This window comes from Rattus norvegicus, chromosome 4 (assembly GCF_021556685.1).
Source record: "Rattus norvegicus strain SHRSP/BbbUtx chromosome 4, alternate assembly SHRSP_T2T, whole genome shotgun sequence".
Classification (NCBI taxonomy): Eukaryota; Metazoa; Chordata; class Mammalia; order Rodentia; family Muridae; genus Rattus; species Rattus norvegicus.
The window spans coordinates 125,717,897-125,743,844 of NC_141537.1; the positions used below are offsets into that span (position 1 = coordinate 125,717,897).

At 49.6% G+C, this 25,948-nt stretch overlaps 1 protein-coding gene and 1 long non-coding RNA gene across 6 annotated transcripts in view; one reads left to right on the plus strand and one right to left on the minus strand.

The window, feature by feature from the left end:
- LOC102554857 (uncharacterized) overlaps nucleotides 1-24,041 on the minus strand; it is a 65,468-nt gene extending 41,427 nt beyond the window's left edge. The window contains exons 1-3 of one of the 4 annotated variants that reach the window (XR_015686854.1): nucleotides 23,621-23,728; nucleotides 20,429-20,592; nucleotides 17,508-17,712 (exon numbers count right to left, since the gene is read on the minus strand). This is a non-coding gene — a long non-coding RNA (uncharacterized LOC102554857). Of the gene's footprint in view, nucleotides 1-2,874; nucleotides 3,323-17,507; nucleotides 17,713-20,428; nucleotides 20,593-23,620; nucleotides 23,763-23,856 lie in introns of those variants that run through there. The other 3 variants (XR_015686855.1, XR_015686852.1, XR_015686853.1) reach the window with 3 other exon arrangements.
- Fgd5 (FYVE, RhoGEF and PH domain containing 5) overlaps nucleotides 22,903-25,948 on the plus strand; it is a 97,596-nt gene continuing 94,550 nt past the window's right edge. The window contains 1 exon segment of one of the 2 annotated variants that reach the window (NM_001108637.2): nucleotides 22,903-23,148. In NM_001108637.2, coding sequence (NP_001102107.2) covers nucleotides 23,136-23,148 — 13 coding nt within the window. In that variant the 5' untranslated portion in view covers nucleotides 22,903-23,135. 2 annotated transcript variants of the gene reach the window in all.

Sequence of the window (25,948 nt, forward strand, 5' to 3'; positions counted from 1 at the left end):
ATGTTAGGCTAACTGAGAAGACCTGCTCCAAATAAGAGTGACAGCACACCTCATGGTGAGGTCTACAGACTACGTGTAAGGAGAAAGTGTACACCAGCATTTGTTATGCCATTTTCCCTCTATGGACACGATGTGGCAAACTGTTTTCATGCCCTTTCTGAAAATGGGAGTGTTGCAACTTCCTGCCATCATAATAGATGGACGTTCCTTCATTAACTGGCTTTTGGGGCTTTCTTTTTGGTGTGTGTGTGTGTGTGTGTGTGTGTGTGTGTGTGTGTGTGTGTGTGTGGTATTTGAGAAGGTAGTTTCTACAGAAGATAACAATAGAATGTCAGGCTCCACTATATCCCTTGAAGCCACCAATGGTGCTGAGTAAGGTCGTGCCAAGCTGGCCACTTAAGCAGCAGCTAATTCCCCCAGGCTACAAGTTTGTTCTTTCTGAAATGCAATGTATTTGTGTGTGCTCCAGTGTGTGTCTCCTACCTAACCACAGCAATGGACCAGACAGGAAACCATCCCTTGTCCCGTCAGGAGAAAGACACTAGCATAAAGTATGATGTGTCCAGTATTGACAGGGGCTACAGGGTCAGTGAAGGGAGAGCCTGATTGAAGAGGTGACTTTTGAACAAAGCCCTGAAGAAAGTGAGAGAGGAGCCATGCAGACGTCTTAAGAGGAAAACCTTCTAAGCAAAGGTCCTGGCTGGGATGGGTTTATACTTGGAGCAATGACCAGACAAGGATTTTCCAGGTCTCAGAGGACAGGACAAAGGAGTAGGGGTTACTGAGGAAGAAGGAAAGTCATAAGGAAGCAACAGCCCTGGGGGCAGTCCTCGGGGTCCTGGAAGAACTTTTGCTCTTACTCCAGGGAGGAGGAACCACAGAGGTGCTGAGCAAAGAAGGGTCACAGCCAGAGTGGTTTGGACAAGGTCCCCACAGCTGCTATCAAGAATAGTGTCAGGCGATGAAGGCAGGGAAAGTGAGAAAATGTTCTAGAAATCTAGCTAATATTTCTTAACCAACTAGCTGTGAGGTGGGAGGGGGGAAAGGTGGCAGGCACGTCCTATGGTTTCTGGAGAAGGTTCTAGAATCCTGAGGAACATGGGATGCCAGGAGCTAGGGTTTGTATGCAATTGCATAAAAGGCTATAGGTCCCCCTGGAGAAGGACTAAAGAAAGGCTAACAGTAAAATTTTACCAAAGTCCTTCTTCAGGGGTATCTGGCCTTCCCTTCATTCTGGTCTGCAAGCTGGCTGAAGTCAGAAATTGCTTCACAGGCCAAGATTCCCGCTTGCCATAATCCAGTGCAGTCTTTCATCGGAGGATTTTTTTTCCTGCTTATATAGATCAAACAAAAATGCAGTAGGGTTCTTATCTACTTCACACATGGGAACATCACGACCAATTAGCCAGTTCCAAAGGTCCACGAGTCATGCCACCATAAAAATCACTTTGCCTGTTCGGACCATTATGGACATATGTTGCACATTACAATAACTAGGATCACCTGCCTTTGGTCAGTCAGTACTGCTAACTAGCCCCTGCCACTCGGGAACCAATTAAACCCATCACATTTAACTCATCCGACTGAGCAGCCGTGCCTTTGACCCTAAGGTCTGGCACAAAGGAAAGAGCACTGACTGCTTTTCCAGAGGTCCTGAGTTCAATTCCAAGCAACCACATGGTGGCTCACAACCATCTGTAATTGGATCTGATGCCCTCTTCTGGTGTGTCTGAAGATGGCTACAGTGTACTCATATACATAAAATAAATAAATCTTAAAAAAAAAACAAACCAGTGTGCGACATATTTTGCTTATATGTCTAGAGGCAACTACTGATGGGCCCTGAGGAACATCAGTAGTGTTATGTCTAGCATCTCCTTCAGGGAAAGTCACTGCTGGTTTAGCAGAGAGTGAAGGATTAATTTCCTTAGACAAAGGTGGGAAAGGCAATAAGTACTTCTGGCATTGTGAATACGGGGGCATTTTCTGCTAAGGGTAGAAATGTCTTCTTCCTCAGGTAAGATAAACCCTTGAGAATCTGAGGTTCAAAGTTCGAAGCCTTAGTAGGTTCCACCCTTTAACAGTCTGGTCTTTAGCTGCCTACACTCTCCAAGGCTAGGACGTGAATATTCATGCAATTCATCCAATTTGTCTTATCACGAAGGCTTCAGTTTGATTTCTTTTGCAACTTGAGCTATAGATGCTGGAAAGAAGATGCTCTTCCTGGGCACACACGGAAACCTGTGGACTGTTTCTGTGCACCGGGAGCCAGTCTATTTTATCATTGAGTTCATTGATGTCCTTCACCGTAGTCTGAGATGCTAGACGCTGGCTAATTTTTATCAAAGAGCTCATTCCTTACTTATCTAGAGATCCTAAGTGTGACCTGCCAGTCTCATTGTTTATTATTATTATTATTATTATTATTATTACTATTATTATCATCATCGTCATCATCATCATCATTATCATTATTATTATTATTACAAATTGTCGAAATTTTTATGTACACAGTCCCCGAATCTGTTGTGTCTCATGGCTGGTGAATCAGGATAATATGTGCATCTGTCTCCTTGACTTTGTAAAACAGCTCACACCATGGGCTTTCAGTGCACTCCAAGCTCCCAGGAGAGGCGTCAGTAACTACAGGTATCAGCAAACTGGAAAGCCTGTACCAGATACTTTAAACAATTTATTCTTATACTTCTGTTGCTCTGGAACCACTTCTGGTGCCAAAATCTGTATTAGTCAGGATTCTCAAGAAAAACAGAACTGATAGAAAGAGCACAAACACACACGGGCACACACACACACACACACACACACACACACACACACACACACACACACAAAAGATTTATTAGTGTGGCTTACAGGCTGCGATCCAAGTTTTCCAACAATGGTTTTCTTCTGGTGGAAAGTTCAAGAATGCAGTAGTTTCTCAGTCTGTGACGTTGGATGTCTCAGCTGGTCTTCACTATAATCTCCAAGATTATAATGCTCTAACCTCCAAGAAGTAGGCTCTAACACCACTGAAGGGATGAAACTGCCGGCGAGAGTGAGAGCAAGCAGGCAAAGATCAAGGGTTCCTCCTCCTCCTGCTTCCTTCACATAGGCTGCCACCAGAGACAATCCCAGAGGCTGTGGCCCAGACTTAGGATGGGTTTTCCCATCTCAAAGATTCAATCAGGAAAACTCCCCTGACAGGTGATCCCGACCACTTGGGTTTTCGTTCATTCCAGATGTTGTCAAGTTGACAACCAAGAATAGCCATCACACCACCTTTGCCCTTGCAGTGAGCTGGGCTTGTTACACTGTTTCCAGGGTCTGGCCCTTTTAAATTTAGCTGCAGGAAAAAGTAGTTTGTGCAGGCCTGGACAATCAGCAACAGGAAAGTCATCCAAGGGGAGGGCTCAATGAATTATGGAGGTATTGTTTCCCAGCCTAAGGAGCCCGTGTTGCTGCTCTGAGCCCAGTGACCAGCCCGGGGCTGCAGGCTCAACACTGCTAGCTGGGTCAGGACAATACAATGTGGGCATCGAAAGGCAAGAAAGAAAAAGAAGAGGAGGGGGGAGGGGGAGGAGGGGAGGAGGAGGAAGAGGAGGAGGAGAAAAAACAGAGCAGCAGAGGAAGAAAAATACTTGAAATTCCTTGTGTCTGGAGATAGAAGAACATTTCTAGAAAATCAACAACCAGGGAAAGGCTGCTGCTGTCCTGGGTGGTGGCCTCCTGGAGCAGGAGGAAGTTGCAAGCAATATTTTGAGATATTTTCAGTCTAGTGTGATGTCGATTGATTTTCCAAAACACCAGTAACCCCCTTCTGTAGGGAGGGCTGAAGTTGGACTGGGTCAAGCCAGAGGTGGGGCAGGGCAGGGTGTAGGACCAGCCTGGCCGTAAACAGGAGCTGACTCAGTTGGAGAGTTCCAGTGCTCTGGGTAACTGGGGTACAGCCTCCATAGCTCTAAATGTTTGTGTTCCAGGCCTCACCTTGGTGGGAAAAACCACAGATAAAACTGGGTCCTCTACACAGAAAGCCTACGACATAGCCAGGCATGCTTCCTCTCCCGGGGGCTGCTCTCTATTACACAGATAGTCCTGCTTCTGCAAAGCCGATGGGAAAGGCTGTCCTAAGGGAGCTGATGCTCTGATGAGGGGATGTAGCGTGCAAAAACGAATAGCCGGCAAAGCCTGCTGGGAGTGGAGGGCACCATGAGAAGGTAAAGCAGAGAGTAGGGCAGGAGGATGTTCCCACTTCCCTCTCATCTGCCCTCCTGCCTTATGTCACAGCTCCTGCTCTGACACCTCATAGTTCCAACCATTCCAATGTCCTGAGATCTCCTTGCTCTAGGCTAAGCAGGACCAAATTCCTCAAGAGAAGCCCTTTTACCATTCTCAGGAGCTGATTTCTTGCCTGGAGGCAAGCAGGCCAACCATTTTAAGCCCCCTTCCTGTGGAATGCACCTACACAGGTCCCGTTTAGTATCTTAGCAGTTGCACACCATTGTCCCCTGAACTCACCAACCTGATGTCATAAACGGTCAACCACCCTGATCAACCATCCCTCCATCTAGGACAGGGTGGGCTCACAGACCTAAGAGCTAGAATCTGCATTTGTCCTGTGATTTCTTCCCATGGCGTTCTGTCCACAAAGCTGGCAGATGTCTTTTTGACTCAGAAGTAGACCTCACATAAGAAAACATGAGCCAATATTCCCAACCCACGAAGAGAAATTGGTAATAAAAATGCAAAACAAAAATAAGGGGACATGGCCAAAGAACACGATGAGGCTGTTCCGTTGACACAGAGATGCTCACCGCTAATAAATACATGAGAGACCAGGCAGTTATAGAAATGTAAATTAAAAGAACAATAGGATGCCATTTTTCTCCCATCAGATTGTAGAAAATATGAAATATTGATGACACCCAGTACCAGCAAGGAGCGGGGCAGCAAGCAGTTTTGACACTGCTGCTACAATGTGAGCCATATAATCTTTGGGGACAGTCATCTGTATTAAAGTTTCAAGTGTTGTGTGCCCTGAAGTGATTCTGCAAAACTGTCTGCAGGCACAGAAGACACTGTGTGCAAGAAGCTTTGCCGGCAAAACAAAAGGGAGCACGAATGCATGGTGGATGCATGGTGTAGGGTGGCCACTGTCGCATCGGCACCAATGGACCTGCTGTAGAGCTCCAACAGTGTCTGCTGGGCATGCGCCTCTTCAAAGTCTCCTTGTCTTTGTCATATGTATGTAGTCATGTGTATATGGTATCTGCGCATGTGTATATTGGAATCTGTGTGGGCTCAAGTGTGTAGTGTACACGCACATGTGCTTGAGTGCTTGTAGAAGCCAAGGATTGATATCAGGTGTCTTCCTCAATCACTCCTCGCCTTACATTTACTAAGACAGCCAGCCTTTTGGCAAACCCAGGACTGATGAATTTGATTGGTCTAGTTAGCCAGCTTACCCTGGAGAACACTTGGCTCTGCCTCCCAAGAGCTAGGATTGCAGGATGGCTGTCATTCTCACCCGTCATCTATGTGAGCTTCAGGGAGTCTGAACTCTGGTCCTCGTGCTTGGAAACAAGCGCCTTATACACTGAGTCATCTCCCTAGCACTAAAAGTCATTTTGAGCTCTGCCTGCCTAGCGGGAGCTTTACCTTGCTCTACCTTGCCTGAGTGCTCAGTGGCCCTTTCACTTGAACTAACAGGAATCCCACTGTTCACTGGACCTTGTGAGTTCTCCCTGCCACAGTTTTCATAGCTTCATTTTCTGTGCCTCACCCTACCTGTTTTGTGAGTGGAACCAGTTCCAGAAACTCTGCAGAAAGGCTGGGCCAGATTTTCTAATCCAGGGCAGCAGTCAGTTATTGCTTTGCATGCTAACTCTGACCAGGGAAGGAATTCCCAGCAGGGCTATGCAGAACTGAATTCTAAAGCCTCTTCTAGGCTCTACTGTTAAATTTGATTAGTTGATGTCTGCTCTGGGCAAGCAAGGAGGAGAGGAGTGCTCAAGTCACTGCCTGGCTATGGACATGCTAGGTCCATATGTGCATGCCAAAATGTGCACAGAATCATTTAGGGTTTATTAACATGCAGCTCTGGCCTAGCAACTGTGGGCAGCCTGAGTGTCTGTTGTCCTGACAAGTCACAGGCCATGCCCTGTTGCCAGTCCTGGGACTACCCTTTGAGGACAAGAAACAGGATCTCAGAGCTGTCTTTTATAAGTACTTACTTGTCTCCTTCAGGATCCCACACATTTGCAAACAGAAGGGACTAACCCTGGCACATATCCAGTGCTTTTTTTTTTTTTTTTAACTCTTAAATCTATCACAAGTTCTGATTCTTGGAATAGCCCAAGCAGGACTTGGTTGACCGGTGAGAAGCTGCAGGAGGGAGCGGGAAAGAAATCACACCGGTTCCTCCTGCGACTCTCCCCCACCTCATCATCTCCTTTTCCTGGAACCAAATAGCAGCTAGAAAAGCTCCAGTTACTGCCTCAAAGTGCCTTGCTCAGTGCCATAAATAAGGCCTCAGCCTAGCAGGCCCCCTGCTGTTTCTGTGACATCTCACAGCAGGCCAGGGCTCCTAAAGCCAGGGAAGGAAAGAAGATGTGGGCAGACAGTGTGAGTTATGGGCTCCTGGAAGCCCATTAGTCACCCAAGCGAGGGAAGTTAACCCAAGCTTATTAACTCTAAACGTTTATTATTAACATTGATCACCCAGCAGACAGCACCCTCCCTCCCATGCCATAGCTGGCCAATTCATTGTGATGAAGGACAGGGATTCAGGCAAAGAGGCTCACTGCCCCAGTTTCTCCAGGAAATACAGAGGACGCAGAGAACCTCCATGGGGCCAGGACGTGTTTCTAATCCGTGATTCTGATTGCTGCTCATCGCCACCTTTGTGCAGACCCTAGACCAGGAGCTGGGGAGCCTTTAGATGTCATCATCAGCCACCAGCCTCATCAGCCAGGGCTGCTCATAAGGCCAAGGAATAAATAGTCTGACTGTGTGACTCTGTCACTCCGCAGCTGATGACTCTGTGTGCATGTGTGTGTGTGTGTGTGTGTGTGTGTGTGTGTGTGTGTGTGTGAGACGAGACTTCTCTGAGAATCAGTTTGTCGGCTGCCTTCTATCAATCAATGTATGAGGTGCCTACTGTGTGCCGGGCACTTTTAGTCCCTAGGAGCCAGTAAGGATGAAGGCAGACACAAGGTGACCGGTGAAGATTAGCAGAGCCATCCCAGGCGGGGTGGGATGAACATTCCGTCCACACTGTGATCCAGAGTTACTAGGGGTGTTAGGACAGTATTGGCAGGGTGTCCATTCCAAGAAGATGGCACTTGAGCTGTGTGAGTGCAGCCAAGGAAAGATCCAGGCACACGGGAGCCCAGGCGGGAAGAACAGACAACAAGGATGAAGACCACAAATCAGGTAGAGGTGGCCCGTGCACTGTGATCATCGGAAAGAGCCCAGAGTGGTCCAGAGGCACGAGTGAGGAAAGGCAGATGGGATAGGGATGAGGGACAAGACAGGTACAGCACTTGGTTGGCCCTGGCGGGACTTGGAGCTTTATTCTCAGTGCAGTGGGGAGCAGCTGGAAACCGTGCAATTATCCTAACTGTCCCTTGATGCTCGTGACAGTAATGGACACTGGGTGTCTACCTCATTCCCCATTGCAGTGGCACCCACGAACAGCTGTGAGCATTTCCTGGGTGGTCAGCAGGTACCTTGCTGGAGTTATGTCCCCTTCTCTAGAGGGTGCATTTTGTGGGTCCATATGTCCCAGAGTTTCTAGGGAGGAAGCAGGTTCATAAGGGACCATAGCTTCTTCCTACCCTCCTGGTTCCTGTCTTTTCAGGGGCAGTTTAGTGTCTTTGTTTGTGGGACTCTGGATTCCTGGCTCCAGTTCTGTTCCTAGAGACCAGGACCGAACCCATAGGGGTTCAACCAACCAGTGAACATCAACGCTGAGCCCTACAACTCCATCCCTTTACCTGGAACATTCCTGACTTTATATCAGAAGTCATACATCCTAGGAAACCTCTAGTCTTGGCAGTCATGACTCTTGGTCACCCTAGGAAACAGCCACCCATGCATCTAACCAGCAGGTACTCCTTGGCCTGCCTTTCAACAGTAGAGCCAAGACCAGCTAGTATGGTCCTTGTACTGTTGCAGTCATGCTGTAGATGGTAACTCAGACCTATGTCTGGGGAAAGCCTCCTGAGGTAGAAAAAATGGACTGTCCCTAAGGAGGGAAATGGGCAGTGTGCATAGGGAAGGCATTCTGAGCTGAACTTTGATTGTGACAACTGATGGGCTCTGGCTGATCCTACTGACTAGCCAAGGCTTCTTCAGACCTCAGTTTTCTTACATGAAAAGCTCCCTCCATCAGAAAAAAAGGGCCCACGAAGACTACAGAGCACTTCAGGAGGAACCCTTTAAGGCTGCATGGATCATCCTCTGAGCTGACAAGCTCTGTCTTTGGTCCAGTGACCCAGTGACCCACTTCATAGACAAGGATGCTGCTTGGGGATTAAGATAAGTTAGGAGTTGCCTAGAGTCACACAGAGTAGAGCAGGATGAGGGTCCCAGGTTCCTCAGGCTCCACAACTGAGCTGTTTAAGTCTGCGGGACAGGAAGGCACCATCACCTCTGTTCTGCCCTTTTCCTCCATGCAGTCTCCTCTGTACCTGCTGTGAGGTGGGGGGACCACAGTCAGCTTGCCTGGCCTCACGACCTATCATCACCATGTAGAATTGTGTGACCCTGCACAAGTCACTCAGCCATTCTGTGCCTCGAGTTTCCCATGTGTCAGAGCTTTGAGCAGCTGGGTCCCTCAAAGGGTTGGTGGGAAGGCGAAATGAGCTGAGCCGGACAGAGCATTTAGAGCTTGGCATGGTCTCAACTAGAATTACTTTTTTTTTTATTACTATGACTTAGAATAACGTAACATGTAACAGCAAAACACTGGAAACAATGTAAGGAGTCAGTAACGGGAGTCACTAAGTCAAGTAGGACTTGCCTATTTCAGGGGCTATCTTAGTAATCAAGATGGAGCAATCTTGGTGCAAAGGGAGACAAACGGACTTAGAAGAGTGCGAAGTCCAGAGCTAGGCGGACATGTGTGGAATCAGCAGATGGATGACAACAGACTCTGCAGGAAAGGATGTTGTGAGGTGGATGGTGCCGGGAAGCAGGATCTTCACAGGGAGGGACAATTCTGCAGGGCCACCGCACACCCTATACCTGCTCCTGTTTTGGCAACTTCTCAGCAGCCATTCCCCATCAGAACATTGGCTATGCACATGTGTGGGACAGTGAAAGACACTCTGGTTCCCGTTTGAGGAGGTTTGAAACCCCTGTGACCCTGAAGGGATGGTAGGCGTTTCGCCTGACTCCCAGGAAACCAGGCCAGTCACTAGCCCACAGCCCTCCATAGATTTGTGACCATCAGTCACATAAGGGCAACACTCGAAGCCCCTCCACAGGTAGAGGACATGACCACAGGTCATGTAGGCTCCAGACGGATCTCCATTATAATGAGGTACCTAAAGGCCTGGAGGCTTAGCCAATGAATTTCTCTCCCTGAAAAAGGTATTTAATCTCAGGCCCACTCTGAGAAGTGGGGTACGGTTTTACTCATCCACCTTCCACCATGGACTGACTCTTTTCATCAGGATCCACCATGGGGAACCACAGAGAAAGCCTTCACTTACATAGCCACTTACACCGCCACTAAGCTCAAGCTTACCACTCTCCAGTCAAGGACTCTTTCCTGAGGAACCAGCCAGAGCTCCCTGCTCTTTCACCCTTGGCCCCAGTTAGATCCAGCCCTGCAGGCCCCCCTCCTTTCTCAGCTCTTCCCTGGCATCCCATCGGCGCCTGGATGCCCAAGAGCCTGAGAACCAGACGGCCCTGGCCTCCTTGCAGACCCAGGGACCCCTGAGCCAGCTCTGGCTGTGTCCTGCTCTCAAACTGAGCTTCCCCGCCCCTGGAGTGGTGTCCCTCGGCTTCTCACAGCTCGGCAGCAGTGTGGGTTAAGCACCATCAAACTTCCCTCATCCTGCCTCCCTGAGCAGCCCAAGCCCTGTGGGAGGCGGGAAACGTTAATCCTACAACTGACACCAGTTATAATCCTATACACATGGACTGCCAGCTCCCAACACACATGAGAAATGGGGACAGCGAAGCTGTTTGTGGTATACACACTGACTATAAAGCTACATGAATTCTGTGGGGTTGGGACAGTTGTCCTCTTAGCGAAAAGAAAGCTATCCCTTTACTTTGATGTTAACTCCCTGTGACAGTTACGTTTTTTTTTTCTTGTTGCTGCAACAAAATACCCCCTAAAACAAGACAAAACAAAGATGAGTTCAGAAAGAGTGCATTTATTTTGTCTCGGGGTTTAAGGGGATACAACCTGCCAGGACTGGGAGGCATGGCTGCGAGAGTGTGGGGTGACTGGCACCAGTGCGTCCACAGTCAGGAAGCAGAGAGAGGTGAATGCTGTGCTCATCTCACTTTCTCCTTTATATTCAGCCCAGGACCCTAGAACACAGGTGCCCTCCACATTTACGATGGCCCTTCCCTCCTGGTTAATCCTTTCTGCAAACATTCTCATAGACACACTCAGAGGAGTATTCCCATGGTGATTCTAAATCCTGTCACATTGTTCATGAAAACTAAGCCTGACACTCAACTCTCCTCCATCTGAGACCATTGCAGAAGGCAAATGACATTGAGACAAGTCGTCAGCATGAAGCCCCAATTTCCTTTGGAAAAAAAAAAGGAAAACATGTTTTGTTGTCTCCCCTTCCCCCACTGCACAGTGCAATGGAAAAATAACCAAGGGAAATGTCACCCCACGCTTTCCTCGGAGCAGGGGGCTCCCACCACTGCGGCGCCATAAGGAAACTGAAGGCTGAGTGAGCAAAACATGTTTTCCTTCAGCAGGACGCCTGTCAGAACTGTGAGAGTCAATTATTGGAAAACAAAAATAAAACAAACCTCAGTCGTAGTAAACACAACCTTCTTGCTGAGAGCAGGAAAACAAAGGCTAGGGTTGGGGTCAGCGTGGGCCAGGGGGCCAGTGTACAAGACATCAGGAGGAGGTAGGAATCTGGGTTTGGGGAGATGCTGAGTAAAGCAGGTCCCTTGCAGAGCAATGGTTCTCAACCTTCCTAATGCTGCAACCCTTTAATATGGTTCCTTATGTTGTGGTGACTCCCAACTATAAAATTATTTTTGTTGCTATCTCATAACTTTACCTCATCATTTTTATTGGTTATGAATCATAGTATAAATCAGTGACATACAGCTCCAAGGGGGTCGCAACCCACAGGTTAAGAACCCGTGCTCTAGAGCCTGTCTTTACCTAATTGTGAATTCTATCTATCTTAGCCACAGCATTAGGGAGAAACATGCCATGCCATTCACCATATATATCCACCCACACCTGCGCACATGCCTACACAAACGTGCATTTGTATGTGCGAGAGCGTATGTATACACACACACACACACACCCACACACGCGCGCGCGCGCGCGTGCACGCATGCACGTACACATGACACTAGCTTGCAAGTTAGAAAGAGTAGCATGTGAGCATATGCCTGACTCTTTTACCTGCTAAGCTCTGTTCCTAAGGAGAGTATCTGGTGCTTACTGAAGTACTAAGTGCCAGGAACTAGGCTGCAGCTGTTAAGTCACCAGTTTTCCTTCTCAGCACATGTGCAGTGGGTGGTAAAATGCCTCTACAGATGAGAGGCTTCCCAAAAGAAAAAGACTGAACTGGAACTCCTAGCTGATGGGTGGTGGAGCTGTGGCCCAGACCCCAGTGCCCCAAATTATCCCAGGATTGTCTGAAGCTTGCACTGTGTGAATTTCCAGTGGGTTTCTGAGCACCTGGTGGGGTCCACCATGAATGTGCCCTCCCCACACTCCTCAGGCAAAGTCTCTTCAGACACGGTGACAACTGGACCAGTGCCTGGAGATTTAATGACGTCTCCAGACAGGGCCCAGTTCACTTCTCTAAGTGTTCGTTTTGTGGGAGGGAAGCACGGCAATTAATGACACCCAACACACACACACACACACACACACACACACACACACACACACACACACACACGCACAGTTATTAAGCTAATGAAGGAGGTTTCTCCAGAGCAGTTTCCCTCACCATCAGTTCTGGCCAGCAGAGAAAGCTCACAGTCTCTGCTCCAAATGTGTTCATAAATCTGAGCTGTCTGCTGGCTCATCAAAGTGCACCCTTTTGGGCCACCACCTTCCTGGTGCTTTGGGGAAGGTCACATTGCCACTTCTCTCTTGCAAACCCAGCCTTTGAGAGAACAGTTAGCCCTGTGAAGATGTGAGTCTCCTGTCCCAGGGGAAGATTCAGCATTGGTGCCCATAAAAAGTTATTAGGCATAGACACCCCACCACCATCAACCCCAGCTCTTTGCTACACATGCAGGGTGTGCCTGGACCTTATCTCTAGATACACACCCTGTTATTGGCCATTGGGTTTTCATTTGATGGCCAGTTGAAATTTTAGGGGTACCCCTTAAGTCGCTGACTTTAGTGAACCCCATTGTTTCCCAGAGTTAACCTTCCCAGTGTTGTGTGGCAAAAATTTTCCTGGAGAGATACAGTACACATGTCTGTCTACTTACCACAGATAGGGAACCTTCAACAGACCAAATATGGATACCACCAAAGTTCACTTTGGTGAACCAATGCATTTTCCTTACAGGAGTAAGGGTAGGAGTTTACTTATAGGAGCAGAAATTACTCTACAAAGCTGTATCACCAAAGCTCACCCCAGCATAGGTGAGAGCTCACAAAACAGGGAACTTAGAGTACACTGCACAGCCTGCAGGAAGCTCAAAAGGTTGCAGAGTGCCCTTTCCAGGTGCCTCAGTTGGTCTAAACCTCTTCCAGGCAGCTCAGCTGGTTTCTGCTTCTTCCAGGATGCTGGTCTTGTCTCAAGAGTCACTTTTGAAGCTTTGCTTATCTGAGAGTCTGCTTTGCAGCTTGGCTCAGTTAGTCTGAGAGGAACACTCGGTTTTTATTGTTTACTCTAGTAGGGTGGGGCCTAGTGTTTCTGGTCAGTTTCAGGAACTTCCTAAAACTATTCTGAGTTGTTTACCTTCCTACAAAAGGAGCTTCCCTGAAGGATAGAATGTTTCAATCTCTAAAGAAACTGTTACACAGACATGAAGAACATTCTTCAAACAGAAAGTGTGCTACATCATCCTGAGGGAAGGGACTGTAGCAGTGACCTTGTCGACTCTTATAAAGCAAATCACCCTGTTCCTATCTATCTGCACAGCCCTGATGGTGAGTGGGTATGGTCAAAGGCAGGTACTAGTTTTCTTCTCTGAGTCTCATAATATCACCAAGCACAGTTCTTGGTGAGCATACTTTGCTATGGTTTGGCCTAGAAGCCCAAATGTTGAAGACTTGGTTTCCAGCTTTGTTGATGGGGAGGTGATGGGATCTCCAAGAGGTGGGGCCCACCAGGAGGCTTTCATGTCATTGAGGGTATGGTCTGGTAGATAGAGGAGCCTGGTCTTGTCTAGTTATTTCTTTCCCTCTCTGGTCATGAGGTGACTAGATTTTGCTCTGTTACACACTCCTGCCATAATATTCAACATATTGGGGACCTGAACCACTACTAGCTCTAGTCACCATCCTCCTTCTAAGCCAATTAATAGAAATTTCCAGAGTGGTGGAAAGCTGACTCACATAGAGACCGATGGCTCTGCCTTCCAAAGTGACATTGCTTTCCTGTCCCCACTATCTCCTCCTGAGAGCATGGCCTCCAGACAAAGGTCACCAGCCCCTTCAGGGGATAGAAGCCTGAGGTCAGATGTGTGTCTTTTGTTTCTCAAGCTTTACCAGATGCCACAGACACTTCTGCATGCTAGGTGCCAACCTTGGACTGTAGAGACAGCAGCAAGGAAGCCACAACCCTCTCTGCTAGGGTAGGCATTGTGCTGAAGAGACTGGCCATAGCCTGGTCTTACTCTCCCCTTATCCAGAGCCTCATGTTTATGGTTTTACTTGCCCTGAGTCAACAATAGTTCGAAACTGTAAAGTGGAAAATTCCAGACATGAACAGTTCCTATGTAAAATGAATAAATAAACAAATAAATAAATAAATTGATTAATTAATTAATTTTTGTGGCTCATTGACATACTTGGTATGTTAAATAAAATTAGTAGTGATTACTTCTCTCTCTCTCTCTCTCTCTCTCTCTCTCTCTCTCTCTGAGTATAGCTAACTTGTAGATCTCTCTCTTTCGCTTTCTCTCTCTCTCTCCCTCTTTCTGTGTGTGTATGTGTGTGTATACCTAACTTGTAGATCTCTCTCTCTCTCTCTCTCTCTCTCTCTCTCTCTCTCTCTCTCTCTCTCTGTGTGTGTGTGTGTGTGTGTGTGTGTGTGTGTGTGTGTGTGTGTGTGTGTACCTAACTTGTAGATGTATCTTTATTACAGGTGCATGAGAGTATTATGAAGTTTGGCACTCTCCGTGAAAGATCTTGGGACCCAAGCACACGGGCAAAGGGGAGCTACTGTCCACAGGTGAGCCAAGGGATGTTGTGCTTTCAAAAGAGGGTACAGGAAGGAGGAGACATGAGGCGATGAACCGGACACAGTTGGATTGGTGTGAGGGAAGCATCAGCGAGGTGGTGACATTGCACCCCCAGCAGGGAAAGGAGCCATCCTAACTGCATGAAATTTTAGGAAAACCTTTTCTAAGGGCTGGGAACAGCAGGTACAAAGGTCTAGGGGATGAAGGGGCCCAGCAGGATTGAGAAGAGACGGGGTTGGCATGGCTAGAGCCAGAGAGGACGCTGGGTAGAGGGGGACAAGCTAGCTTAGGGTGCAGGGCCTTAGGGTCTGGTGGTCAGCATTAATCCTCAAGCAGCCCTTGAGCTGCTGCTTTGTGAGGCTTCAGTGCCTGCAGCTATCCTCATGATGTGATGTCCTTCCTGTGGCACCTAGCCTTTGAAAAGTAGTGAGTTCTGGCAGGCTGCACCAGGCAGGGAAGAGAGGCTGGGCTCCTGAGTAGTGACATGTTAGGGCCATGGCCTCCACTGACTCCCACAACATGTAGTTTGTCTTAAATTTCTGCAGGGTTCAAATTCTGGGCAAAGTCCTAGAAAAAAAAAACACTTCTGAGGTTCCTAGTCTATGACTCTGAGCTGAATCTACCAGTGCCCACAATCAGAGAGCTAGCTTACCTGCCCGCCTTTTCTTTCCTTCCTTCCTTCCTTCCTTCCTTCCTTCCTTCCTTCCCTTCTCTTCTTCCTTTACCTCCTTATTTCCCTTCCTCTCTCCTTCCTCTTTTCTTCCCTCCCTCTCTCCTTCCTCTTTTCTTCCCTCCCTCTCTCCTTCCTCTTTTCTTCCCTTCCTCTCTCCTTCCTCTTTTCTTCCCTTCCTCTCTCCTTCCTCTTTTCTTCCCTCCCTCTCTCCTTCCTCTTTTCTTCCCTTCCTTCTTCCTTCCCTCTCCACTGATTCTAGCTTCCCCATTTCCACCATTTCCTCCCTCTCCCTACCCCTCCTTTCTCCCTGACTCACTTGAACAGGCTGTGTGGAGTGCTCTGCCCTTAGCCATACCTTAAGCCCTAATGCGAGTTACAATCCATACTTCTCTGCTCCAGCCCTAGGTCTTCCCATAGCTCCCAGAGGAAAAGCCAAAGCCCTTACTCATCTCTTTCTCTTTTCCTCTCTCCCTGTACCCTGTTGTGTCTTAGAGAGTGCAGGCCCTTCTCCACATGGCGGTCCCATATCCTCACCGTCCCCTCTCCTAGTATGCTCTCTGTGGGTTTCCTTCTGCAGCAGCTGATAAGGCCTTGCCATACCCCAGCCCCCATCACTGAGACTTAGATGTCAGATCCTCAGACATCTCTTACTGTCCTGTGTGCGGACTCTTTCCTTGGGCCTCCCCCGAGCAGAGAAGCAGAAGGCAGTTAGGATCAACATTTATGAATGATACCTGCATATGTTGCCTCTGTCCATGCTCCCAGCAGTCCCTTGAGGTGGCCACTCTTTCATAGGACAAGAAACTGAGTTCTGAGAAGCCTAGGCCACTTGCTCCAGGCACACAGCAAACAATGGGCCAACAGTTAGAATAAGTAACCCCCCCATGTGCCATGTCAGGCCTCATAGCTGTCTCCTGTGGCCCTCAGTTATTGTGTGCCCTGGCCTTAGCTTGTCTTAGTGTTGTCCACTGGTTATAGACTCCCAGTTCCATCTTGCCCTCAGAATGGCCATGAGACTGGAGAAGGTCGCTGGGGCTGACTCCCAGATACCTATTTGCGCCATACCCAGAGACATTAGTAAGAAGTAGCTGCAAGCCAGGCCTGCCCTGGGAAGGGTTAATGTGGCCTCTTTGTCCCGCAGTTGCCATGGGGACAGTTCCTGTCCTCCAGGAAGCAGGGAGAGCAGTTTCCTGTTTTGAAGAAGGCTTGAGTACTGTTTTCCTCCAATAGGCCTGCCCAGAGAGGGACAGGAAGCCTAGGGCCTGGCTGCCCCTGCTGTGGGTGTGTGGTGGAGTCATGCCCACGCCTGGCCAGCCAGGAGGGGCGGTATATGGAAACGGAGCCTCGGGAAAAAGCCAACGTGGCCAGCACCAGTGCAAGGAAAAAAAGCCTGGCCGGAAGGGGGTGGCCACTTCCTCCACAGACCTTGAATCCCACCCAGTGATAAAAACTCCAATCTGGACCTGCCCAGCCCCCAACCCCCTCCTGCCCAGAGCTCCGCCTTGCCCTGGAGATCAAGCAGAGGGCCTACTGGACAAACACTAAGTCCCCTGCCTGCCCTTTGGGCCCAAATGCACCTCATCTATACACTGACTACTCCAGCTTCCCATCCCTGCCCTATTTGGCAACCTTTCCTTGCCATGTAAAAGATTAAAGCCCTACCTCACACACGTACACCCCAAGCCTTCCCAGAATGCATTTGAGCACCTATACTACAAGATAGGGTTTCTAGAGTTAGGGTTTAACAGTTCCATGGCTGCTTCCACTTCATGATGTCACTCCACCTCCAGACATGCACCTTCCCGGCCACACTAGCACCTCACAGCTTTTTACTACTTTAGTCTGGATACGCCAATCCTTCTCTGAACGCTCTAGGGCTCCCTATCACCTGCAGGGTAAAATCCCAACTGTCTATTCCTGGGCAGCTTTCTTGGTGCACATCTCCTGCTGTGGCTACAGCACTGGGCCTTTCTGCCTTCCACTTTCATCTCCTAAGTGTTGGCTCCCACTGGGACCCTCATCTGGAATGGCCGCCCTACTCTGTCTCCTAGGAAATGCCATGTGGTGTTTAAGACCAGTCTAAAGCTGCCTCCACTCCAGCCCCTTAAGTTCTGTCCAGTCCCAGCTTTCAACCCAACCCACTGAGTCCCCAGTTGCGGGCCCCAGTCCAGGTTGAGCACACTTTGGAGCAATCCAGAGCCTTCTGGCAGAGAAGGGAGAAGGTATTACTCACCTACTGTTTGCCTGATACAGACTCATTGGTCCATTTCACAGAGGGAAAAACTGAGGGCAGAGAGGGAAGGTGAGTTGTCCCAGGACCACAGAATCTGTGGCTGTGGGGTCTGGGGGACTCCAAGTCTCCTGTTCCTCTCTGGATCCAGGTCAGCAAAGGGGTGTGGAGCTGCCCCTGCTGAAACTTCAGGTGCACCCTCCAATATCTGCAGCCACAGAGGGAAGGGATGTCCTTGCTAAAACTCTGTCCCTGCTGGTAGGTATCTGACTTCCCTTTCTCACTCTGGAGCCAGGAAGGCCGATGATGCCACAGCCTGCAGTCAGGCCCTGGGAACAGCAGTCTAGAGCAGTGGTTCTCAACCTTCTTAATGCTGCGACTCTTTAATACAGTTCCTCATGTTGTGCTGACCCCCAACCATAAAATTATTTCATTGCTACTTCATAACTGTATTTTTGCTACTGTTATGAACCATACCTGATTCAGGTGTAAATATCTGATAGGCAGGGTATCTGATATGTGAACCCTGTGAAAAGGTCGTTGAACCCACACAAAGGTGTCGTGACCCACATGTAAGCCAGAGGAATTTTTATTTCACAGATGAACACTACCTGTGGTGACAGAAGACATACCTCAGAAAAAATGGAAGCACAGGGGACCCTGCCATAGGTCTAGGAGGCAGAGGAGGCTGATGGTGGGGACTCTTGGTGGGGGAGGGAGGTTCTGTCTTGGCAGGAAATGAAGTCAATTGTTACCTCCTCTCAATGAGGACAGGAAGCAGAGCCCAGGTCAGACCCTATATCTCCTGCTGTACTTCCACAGTGCCCTCTACCTCCACCCTCAACTGAACCCATGCTAGTATACAGAAGGTGCTCAATAAATGCTCATTTCTGTCCCCTGGGTGTTATGATTGCCATTGTTTCCCAGTCCCATCTTATCTGTAAGCATTTATGAAACATCGATGATATACTAGACATTTACATGGCCCTAATCACTTATTGGGCACTGGATGGGGAAGGTCCAATGTCAGAATCAGGTGTTTAAAAGCAATCCTCAAAATTTGGGCTTAAGCTTTCCCACTGAGCAGCTGTGTGCCGTGCCCTCTGAGCTGTGGTAGCCTCTTGTGTAACAGAAAGTACTGGCAGTTCCTTCCTTTCGGGGGTCATTAAAAGGCCTTCGTAAGTTAGTGTATACACAATACACAAAACAGGTCCTCAGCAAATATTATTTTCATGTGAGGAAACTGAGGCTCAGTGAGTGGCCTGGGTTCACCCGAAGGGTTCCACTGACTGTCTGGAAGGCTTGGTGACAGATACACTCCTGTGTATAGAAAGCCTGAGTGCTTGTTTATCTATGGAAAATGACCCAAAATGCCTTAAGACCTACTTGTCATTGCGGGGGCTGCAGGCGGTGGCTTAGGCAGCTGGATCTCAGAGCTACTTAGGATCTAGGCTGCCATGAATATGTTATAGATCTTAGATTGTCCAAAGATAGAAGGAGAAGAAGAGGAGGAAGAGGAGGAGCAGGAGGAGGAGGAGGAGGAAGATATAGAAGAGGAAGAAGAGCAGGAAAAGGAAGAGAAAGAAAAGGAAGAAGAGGAAGAAGAACAGGAGGAGGAAGAGGAAGAACAAGAACAAGAAGTCCTTGCTACTGTGGAGAGTGTGTGGAACAGGGATAAAGATGGGAGGCATTGATGGGAAGAAGGGGGTCCTGGGATCTCAGAGGGTCCAGTAGGAAGATTGGACTCAGGGGAACCATTATGGCACAGTAGGGTCTGAATGTCACCTGCTGTGGGGGATGGGAGTCTATGTTATTATTAGCACTGTGTCAGAGAGCATCTGACAGTTATCCTGGAGTTCTGGTGGGCACGGAATGCCTGTGACCTGCCCCAGGGCCTGGCTGGGTAGACAATCAGGTATGCTTAGAGAAGGCCAGGAGGGTAAGAAGGAGGATGGGCTTAAGATTCTGGCTCTGATCTGCCAAGGTGACTTGAATGGAGGAGGCAGAAGGCAAGTGGTAGGCACAAGCCTGGGAGCTACACTGACTTAGATCCAACTCCGCCCCAGCTTTGCATCCTGGGTGCAGGCTGGCTGCTGCCGCTCTGTGGCTCTGTGTCATTTCCTCACATGCACAGTGGGGAGAGCTATAGCTAACCCTTTCTGCAGCCATGAGAAGGATGCAGGATGGAGAGGGTCGAGCATAGAGTCACAGCATCAGTTACCACTCTCATGGGCTCACCCAAACGACACTGTGGGTGTCCACCCCAGTTACTTCTGCACCCAGTCCTCTCATCTCAGACCTTTTACCTGACTGTTACTTGGATGTTTCAGAGCCATAGACATGGCTCCTTTGGAACCCCTCGTGATATGACACTCCTGCAGAGTTGGGATGCTTTGTCACTAGAAGGTCCAGAAAGGAAGAGTGGGAGAGAAGGAAAGAGGAACAGAAAGAGGGAGCAGGAAGAAGTCTGCAGGAGACTGAGCACCCTGTAGGCAGCTGCCTTCAAGGTGTCGCTGGTGCCCTCCCAAGCTCCTTTACACAAGTGGGGACAGAATCGTACTGGCCCATACCTTTAATCCCAGCACTTAGGAGGCAGGGTTTTATAGAGGCATGCCTTCTCTAAGCATACCTGATTGGCTACCCAGTCAGGCCTTGGAGCAAGCCACAGGCATTCCAAGCCCACCAGAGCTCCAGGGTAACTGAGGCAGCAGATGCTCTCTGGCGAGGCGCTAATAATAAGAATACAGACCCCATCCTCCACAGTAGGTGACTCTACTTTCTGAGCTTGAGATCAGACTGCTCTACAGAGTTCCAGGACAGCCAGGGATATGGAGAAAAAGCCTGTCTCAAAATAAATAAATAAAATAAAAACAACAAAATAATCAAAACTTAAAATTAAAATAAAAAAGAGAGAAGAGACTGACCATTCTTTAAGCACTGTAGCTTTCCATCTGTGAAATGGGGATGCTGTCGCCGTAGGATTCTTGGGAAGAATTCACTCCTCAAGGCTCAACCGGTAACCACAGAGCCATCATCCTGGGCAGGATGGTTGCAGAGCCATAGCAAAGGCTTTGGAATCCATCTTCTCCTGTGAGGAAAAACAAAGGAGTTCAAGTCTTTCCCTCACAGCCTGTCACTCCTCCGCAACCACCACCCTCTGCCTGCAGGTGAACTAGTTGAATCCTGTGAGGTTTTCCCAACTGGCCTTGGGGCTGTGCTCATAAATCCCACATCCAACAGTGTCGGGTCGGACTTATCAAAGCTTAGCAAAGCATCTGGGGATTTTCCTGCCCCCACCCTGACCCCCTCCCCATAAACCCCAGAGCAAAATCAACAGTAGAGGTGGCTGGACAGGAGCCTCCCTCCTGCTCCGCTCAGGCTACGCTCTTGGGCTTTTACTGCTTATTCTACTGCCTTCTTTTTTTTTTTTTTCTTTTTGCATCAAAGGATTTACCTGCTCACTCGCTTCACATACCTTCAATCATAGATCTCCTCACCCTCGCCACCACCGCTACCGCCTTCCTCGGTTCCATCCCTACAGGATCCCCACCACTCAGCTGACCGCACTACCATCAACTTCCTTTCCACCGTGCAGAGCACCTTCAAGCCTCCATATCTATACAGTCTCCAGCTCTCTCCACAACCTAAGCAAATCGACCAGCTCTATCACACACCCTCCTCGTCACCCTAACCGACTACCATCCACCCTTCCTGCCATCTCTATCTTTTAACCACTCCCACATCCTCTGCCCCTGTCCACCGCGTGGTCGTCTCGACTACTTACACCACTTGGCCCAATGTCTCCACCATCACCTGGAAAAGCACAACCATCTCTGTCCCGTATACCCTCTCCACTGTCACCACCCCTCCTTCCCATCACCTTGACCATCTTCCTGTCTCAACTCTGCCACTTCCACCACCGTTATCGCCTCCTCCATCCCCACCTCTACCACCACCAGCTCCTTCCCCTCTTACCTGTTCACCACCTCTGCCTCACCTAGTCTGCCACCCACACTGAGAACGAGTCCTCCATCTTCGCCATGGCTTCTGCGATCACTGCTACCACCTTCTCCACCTGGGGCATACCACTACTGTCCTTCTGTTTCACTGTGATGTCCCCCTTCACTCCTAATATCACCTCTGTCACCTCCATTTCCACCACTGTCACCTCCATTTTCCCCAGTTAACCACCACGCACAGAGTCATCGAATCTACCAGGGACTGGTAACGAAATCCAGGCAGAGATTTTCTTTCTCTGTTGCTGTTGTTGATTTTTTAAGTCATCATCTATTTAATGTTAGCCTGTGTCAGGGGGAAAGGCATCCAAAGCCATGGTGGATGCACATGTGGAGGCCAGAGATAACTTTCGGAATCTGCTCTCTCCTTCCACTTCCTTCCAGGGGCTGAACTCTGATTTCCACACTTACTCGGAAAGCTCTTTACCCACTGAGCCATCTCGCTGACCCCAGACATAAATTTTCTATTCCAGAGTCAAAAGTATTTCTCCAAGGGCTGGAGGCTTAGGTGTCTGGTGTGGTGGCTCTGGGATGAAAAGGTCATTTTTAAGATTCAAATTCAGTTCTTAATTGTACAGTAGGGAAAACAGAGGCCATTCAGGGACAAGCCCACCCCGACTGATCCTCCTCCAACGTGTCAAACCTTTTCATGCCTCAAGTTCCCCTAAGTAATTTCCTTCACCTCTTGTTTGGTTGACCCCTCTTACTGGGTGGCCTCCTTTGAGCTCCAGTCCCAAGTAGCAGGACTGTGTATGTCAGACAGGGCTCCCTGAGGGCCTAGGCATCTATGTTACCATTAATGGGCAGGACCAAGGAGATACTGGGCCTCTGTACGGCGTGAATCAAGCCCCCTCGGCAACCAGATATCGCTTTTCAGCCATCTCCAAGAGATGATGGACAGCGAGACAGCCATACTCTGCAGCTCAAGGGTACAGACTTTGGCTTCCTCAGAAAGTCCTTGCAGTTGCTCTGATTCTGAGTCCGGTGCCAGGCGAAAGAATGCGCATTTCGCACACTCCCCATGGGTTCTGGCGGTGGGGAGCCTCAACTGGGCTTCCTCACAGCCAGGGTGCTATGTATGATGTTTGTTGGTTTAATTCGTCTTCTGTCCCCAACGACCTCCCCATTTGAGCTCCATGAGGACAAGAACTTGTGGCTATAATGCTCCGTGGTCACCCAGCCCAGACTGAATGAACATCCAAATCTGAAAATAAAGCGATAGATGGTCTCTGTCCCTAAGCTTTGTACAGCTCCTTTGGTCTCCTTGATCATAGCCCCGGCCCCTTTAAGTGTGCGTGGGGACGCCGGGACCCTTGGTCTCTGACAGCACAGAAGAAAAAAAAAAAAAGGGAAAAAAAGCGCCTTCCTCTCAGGAGCGGGAGGAAACATCTAGGAGCGGGCGGAGGCGCGGCCGGAGCCTGGAGCCCCGAGCTTGAGCGGACGCCCCGCCCAACCCGAGCCCCGCGCCCAGCGCCCCTCGCCTTACCGCGGAGTGCTGCGCCCGGGGCGGGCCGGGCCGGGGCGGGCGCGGGCGCGGTGGACTGGGCGGCAGTGGGACTCCGACAGACGGACCCGCACAGCACGCAGCGACCAGCCTCCGGCTCCGCGGTGGAAGATGCACAGAGCAGGTAGGAGCCCGCGCCACCTTGGGCGCACCGGCGGCAGGCTCTGCGAGTGGAGCTTGCGGGACCCAGGGTTCCCTCTCTAGCAACCCAGAGTTCGGGTGTTCTGTCCCACGCACCCCACCGTTGTCCCCGAGGAAGGGTCCCCTTAGAAACCGAGGACACCCCTCCTCCCAAAGCGACCTAGTCGTGTCCCCCCAGCCCCCACTCCTTCCTCTTCTGTCCTTTGAGTCCCAGCAGGTTCTCATTCACCCTTTGGTGGCTGCTCTTGGCTCCGGGGCGCCGACGCCAGATTCTGTTCTGGCACTCCAGCGCCCGACACACCCCACTCTGCCATCAGACACCCACTGGGACTTCCTTGGTTGAGTTAGGAAGCCCGAGCTGTCCCTCTAGATGCACCCCTCTTAAAACCCTCTGCCCTGGCTCCACTACCGGTCCGAGGCCCCGTTACTCCCAGGACCATCGGCGTCCCTCTTACCCACTTCCCCCCTCGCGTCTCAGTCTGTGAATCAGACTTCACCGGGTCAGGGATTCCGGGAAACACAAAAGTATTCTCAAAGAAATTTAGCAATCTCTGTTGAGGAGTGCCATTTAGCAGATTGAGAGAGTGAGCCTCAGTCAGATGGGCGGTGCCTGGAAACTGGATTCTCAGCTGCTGTGCACAGGAAAGTTCTCGAAGATGAGAGTGTGCTGGGTAGTAATTCTGAGACCTACCTGCTCCATGCAGTTGCGCCCTGTTTTCTTTTACTGCTATCATTGAGCAGAAAAGGAACCCCTTCCTCACCAAGCACCCTGTTCAATGCCACACTTCCCAACACACATCCCCAAAGAAACAGGAAGCCACCATTTTGACTGTCTTGGAACCATATCCTGCTGCTGTAACTGCTGCTGCTGTTGGTGGTGGTGATGTGTGTGTGAGGGGCGGGGGTGGGGGCAGTTGGGACTTTTTCTTTTTAAGAGTGTTTTACTGAAAACAGTCATTGTCTTGGGAGCAAGGTGCGGCAAGAGACATTGGGCTGGTCTTACAACAGACTGTGGAGTAGGGCAGCCACCTCCCTATGTCCAGGCATTGGTGTTGCTGAGGGTGCAGGCATCTGGTAATTAATGTGAGTTCCAGAATTGGGGCGGGGGCGTGTGGCAAAAGGAGGAGAGTCAAGGTATAGGAGTGGAGAAGCCTGGAGCAGGGTCCCAGGGGCTGGCTATCCACTGCTGTCTGGGGAAGGTGGTGGTCTGGACAGAGCTAGGCTGGCTTTCCCCACTCTCTTAACAAAACAGCTTGGTAACAATGGGGAGAACCAGTCCCGCTTTCCCAGATTTTCCTGCATGAAGCTGGAGCAGGCCCTCCTGTCCTACAAGTCTGGAGGGTGGAGGGAAACAGAACAGATTTAGATGTAGATTTGGCCCCAGGAAGCCTTTGCAGCAGGCACTTTTAGATCTAGCTGTCTGGTAGTTTGTCTCTATAGACAAGATTTCCTTTTCACTATGATAGCCTTCCGTGGTGACCGGTGGACGCCATGCTCCCTGCCTCCTGATCTCATACTCCAGGAGCCCCTGGGGCTGGATCTCAGAGCTACCAAATGCTTATGTGACCTCGAGCAGTTTCTTAACTGCTGTCCCTCAGTTTATCTATCTGACAAAGATCCGTCTCAGACTTGTCACTATTAACTAACAATAAAGTGAGCGGAACAGGGTCCGTCATAAGAGACCACTAACACTAACCTGCATTCCCCAGGAACTTCTAATGGGCTAGTCAACACTACCATGTATTCTTTCTGTCAGTCTAGTTAACATCAACAGCAACCCGATGATGGAAACTTGAGCTATACTGACCTGTTCAGGGGCCAAGACAGGATCGAAACACAGGCCATCCAGTTTGAGAGCCATCTTGTTTTTAAATCCAGGCCCAACTTGGCACATGGGGGATGTTTGCCTCTTGACATTGTCAAGTGTATTGTGTCTGTTAATTTCCTCGAACTCTCAATAGTTCCATGAAAGGGGGAATAGTTCTTTCTTTGCCCAGAAAGGAAGCAGTGGCTTCCAGAGGCAGGGGATGTATGTGTCTGACGACACAGCTGTAAGTGGAAGGGCTGGTTCCAGACCTCACTCTGTCTCCCACTGTCTTCCTGGGAAGTGCCCTGTTGTGGATCACTGGACACACTTAACAGCAGCCTAATTAGAAACCAGCAGGCTTGGCTTGGACTTTCCAGCAGTCGCCTAGGAATGGATGTTAAATTAAGATGCATTGCAAGGTGAAATTAGAAGATAATTGTTCTTGCAACATATGGTCATAAGTGCTGCTCCAGGGGGAGCAGAGGGAATGGCAGGGAACACAGACTTGGGGACAGCAATCAGAGTGTCAAAAGATGCTACAAGAAACCCCCTGAGTTGGGAGAACTGGGGAGCTTAACTTTTAGGTCCAGCCCTTCACTCTACAGGTAGAGAAACTGAGGCATGGGAAGGGGAGAAACTTGGCTAAGGAGACATCTCCAGTTAGTGGCTTAGCCAGGAATGGAGGCTTAGGCTCCCGGGCTCCCCGTCCAGGGCTCCTTCCCAGACTCCATCTAACCTGACTCCTGCATGGCTGTGAGGGAGCAGCAAGCATGAATGTGTGAGTGACAGATATTTAATTAAAACCGAGAGAGAAAATAGCAGCTAGTACCAGCAGCCAACCGGGAGTGATTTGTATCATCAGGCGCTATAGAAAAATGTTCTTTCTTTCTCAGCCCATCCACTAGTTAGCATTTTGACTGAGGGGATGCTCTGCCTTTGCACTATCCTCAAGTGTGACAAATCACCAGGCGTCGTG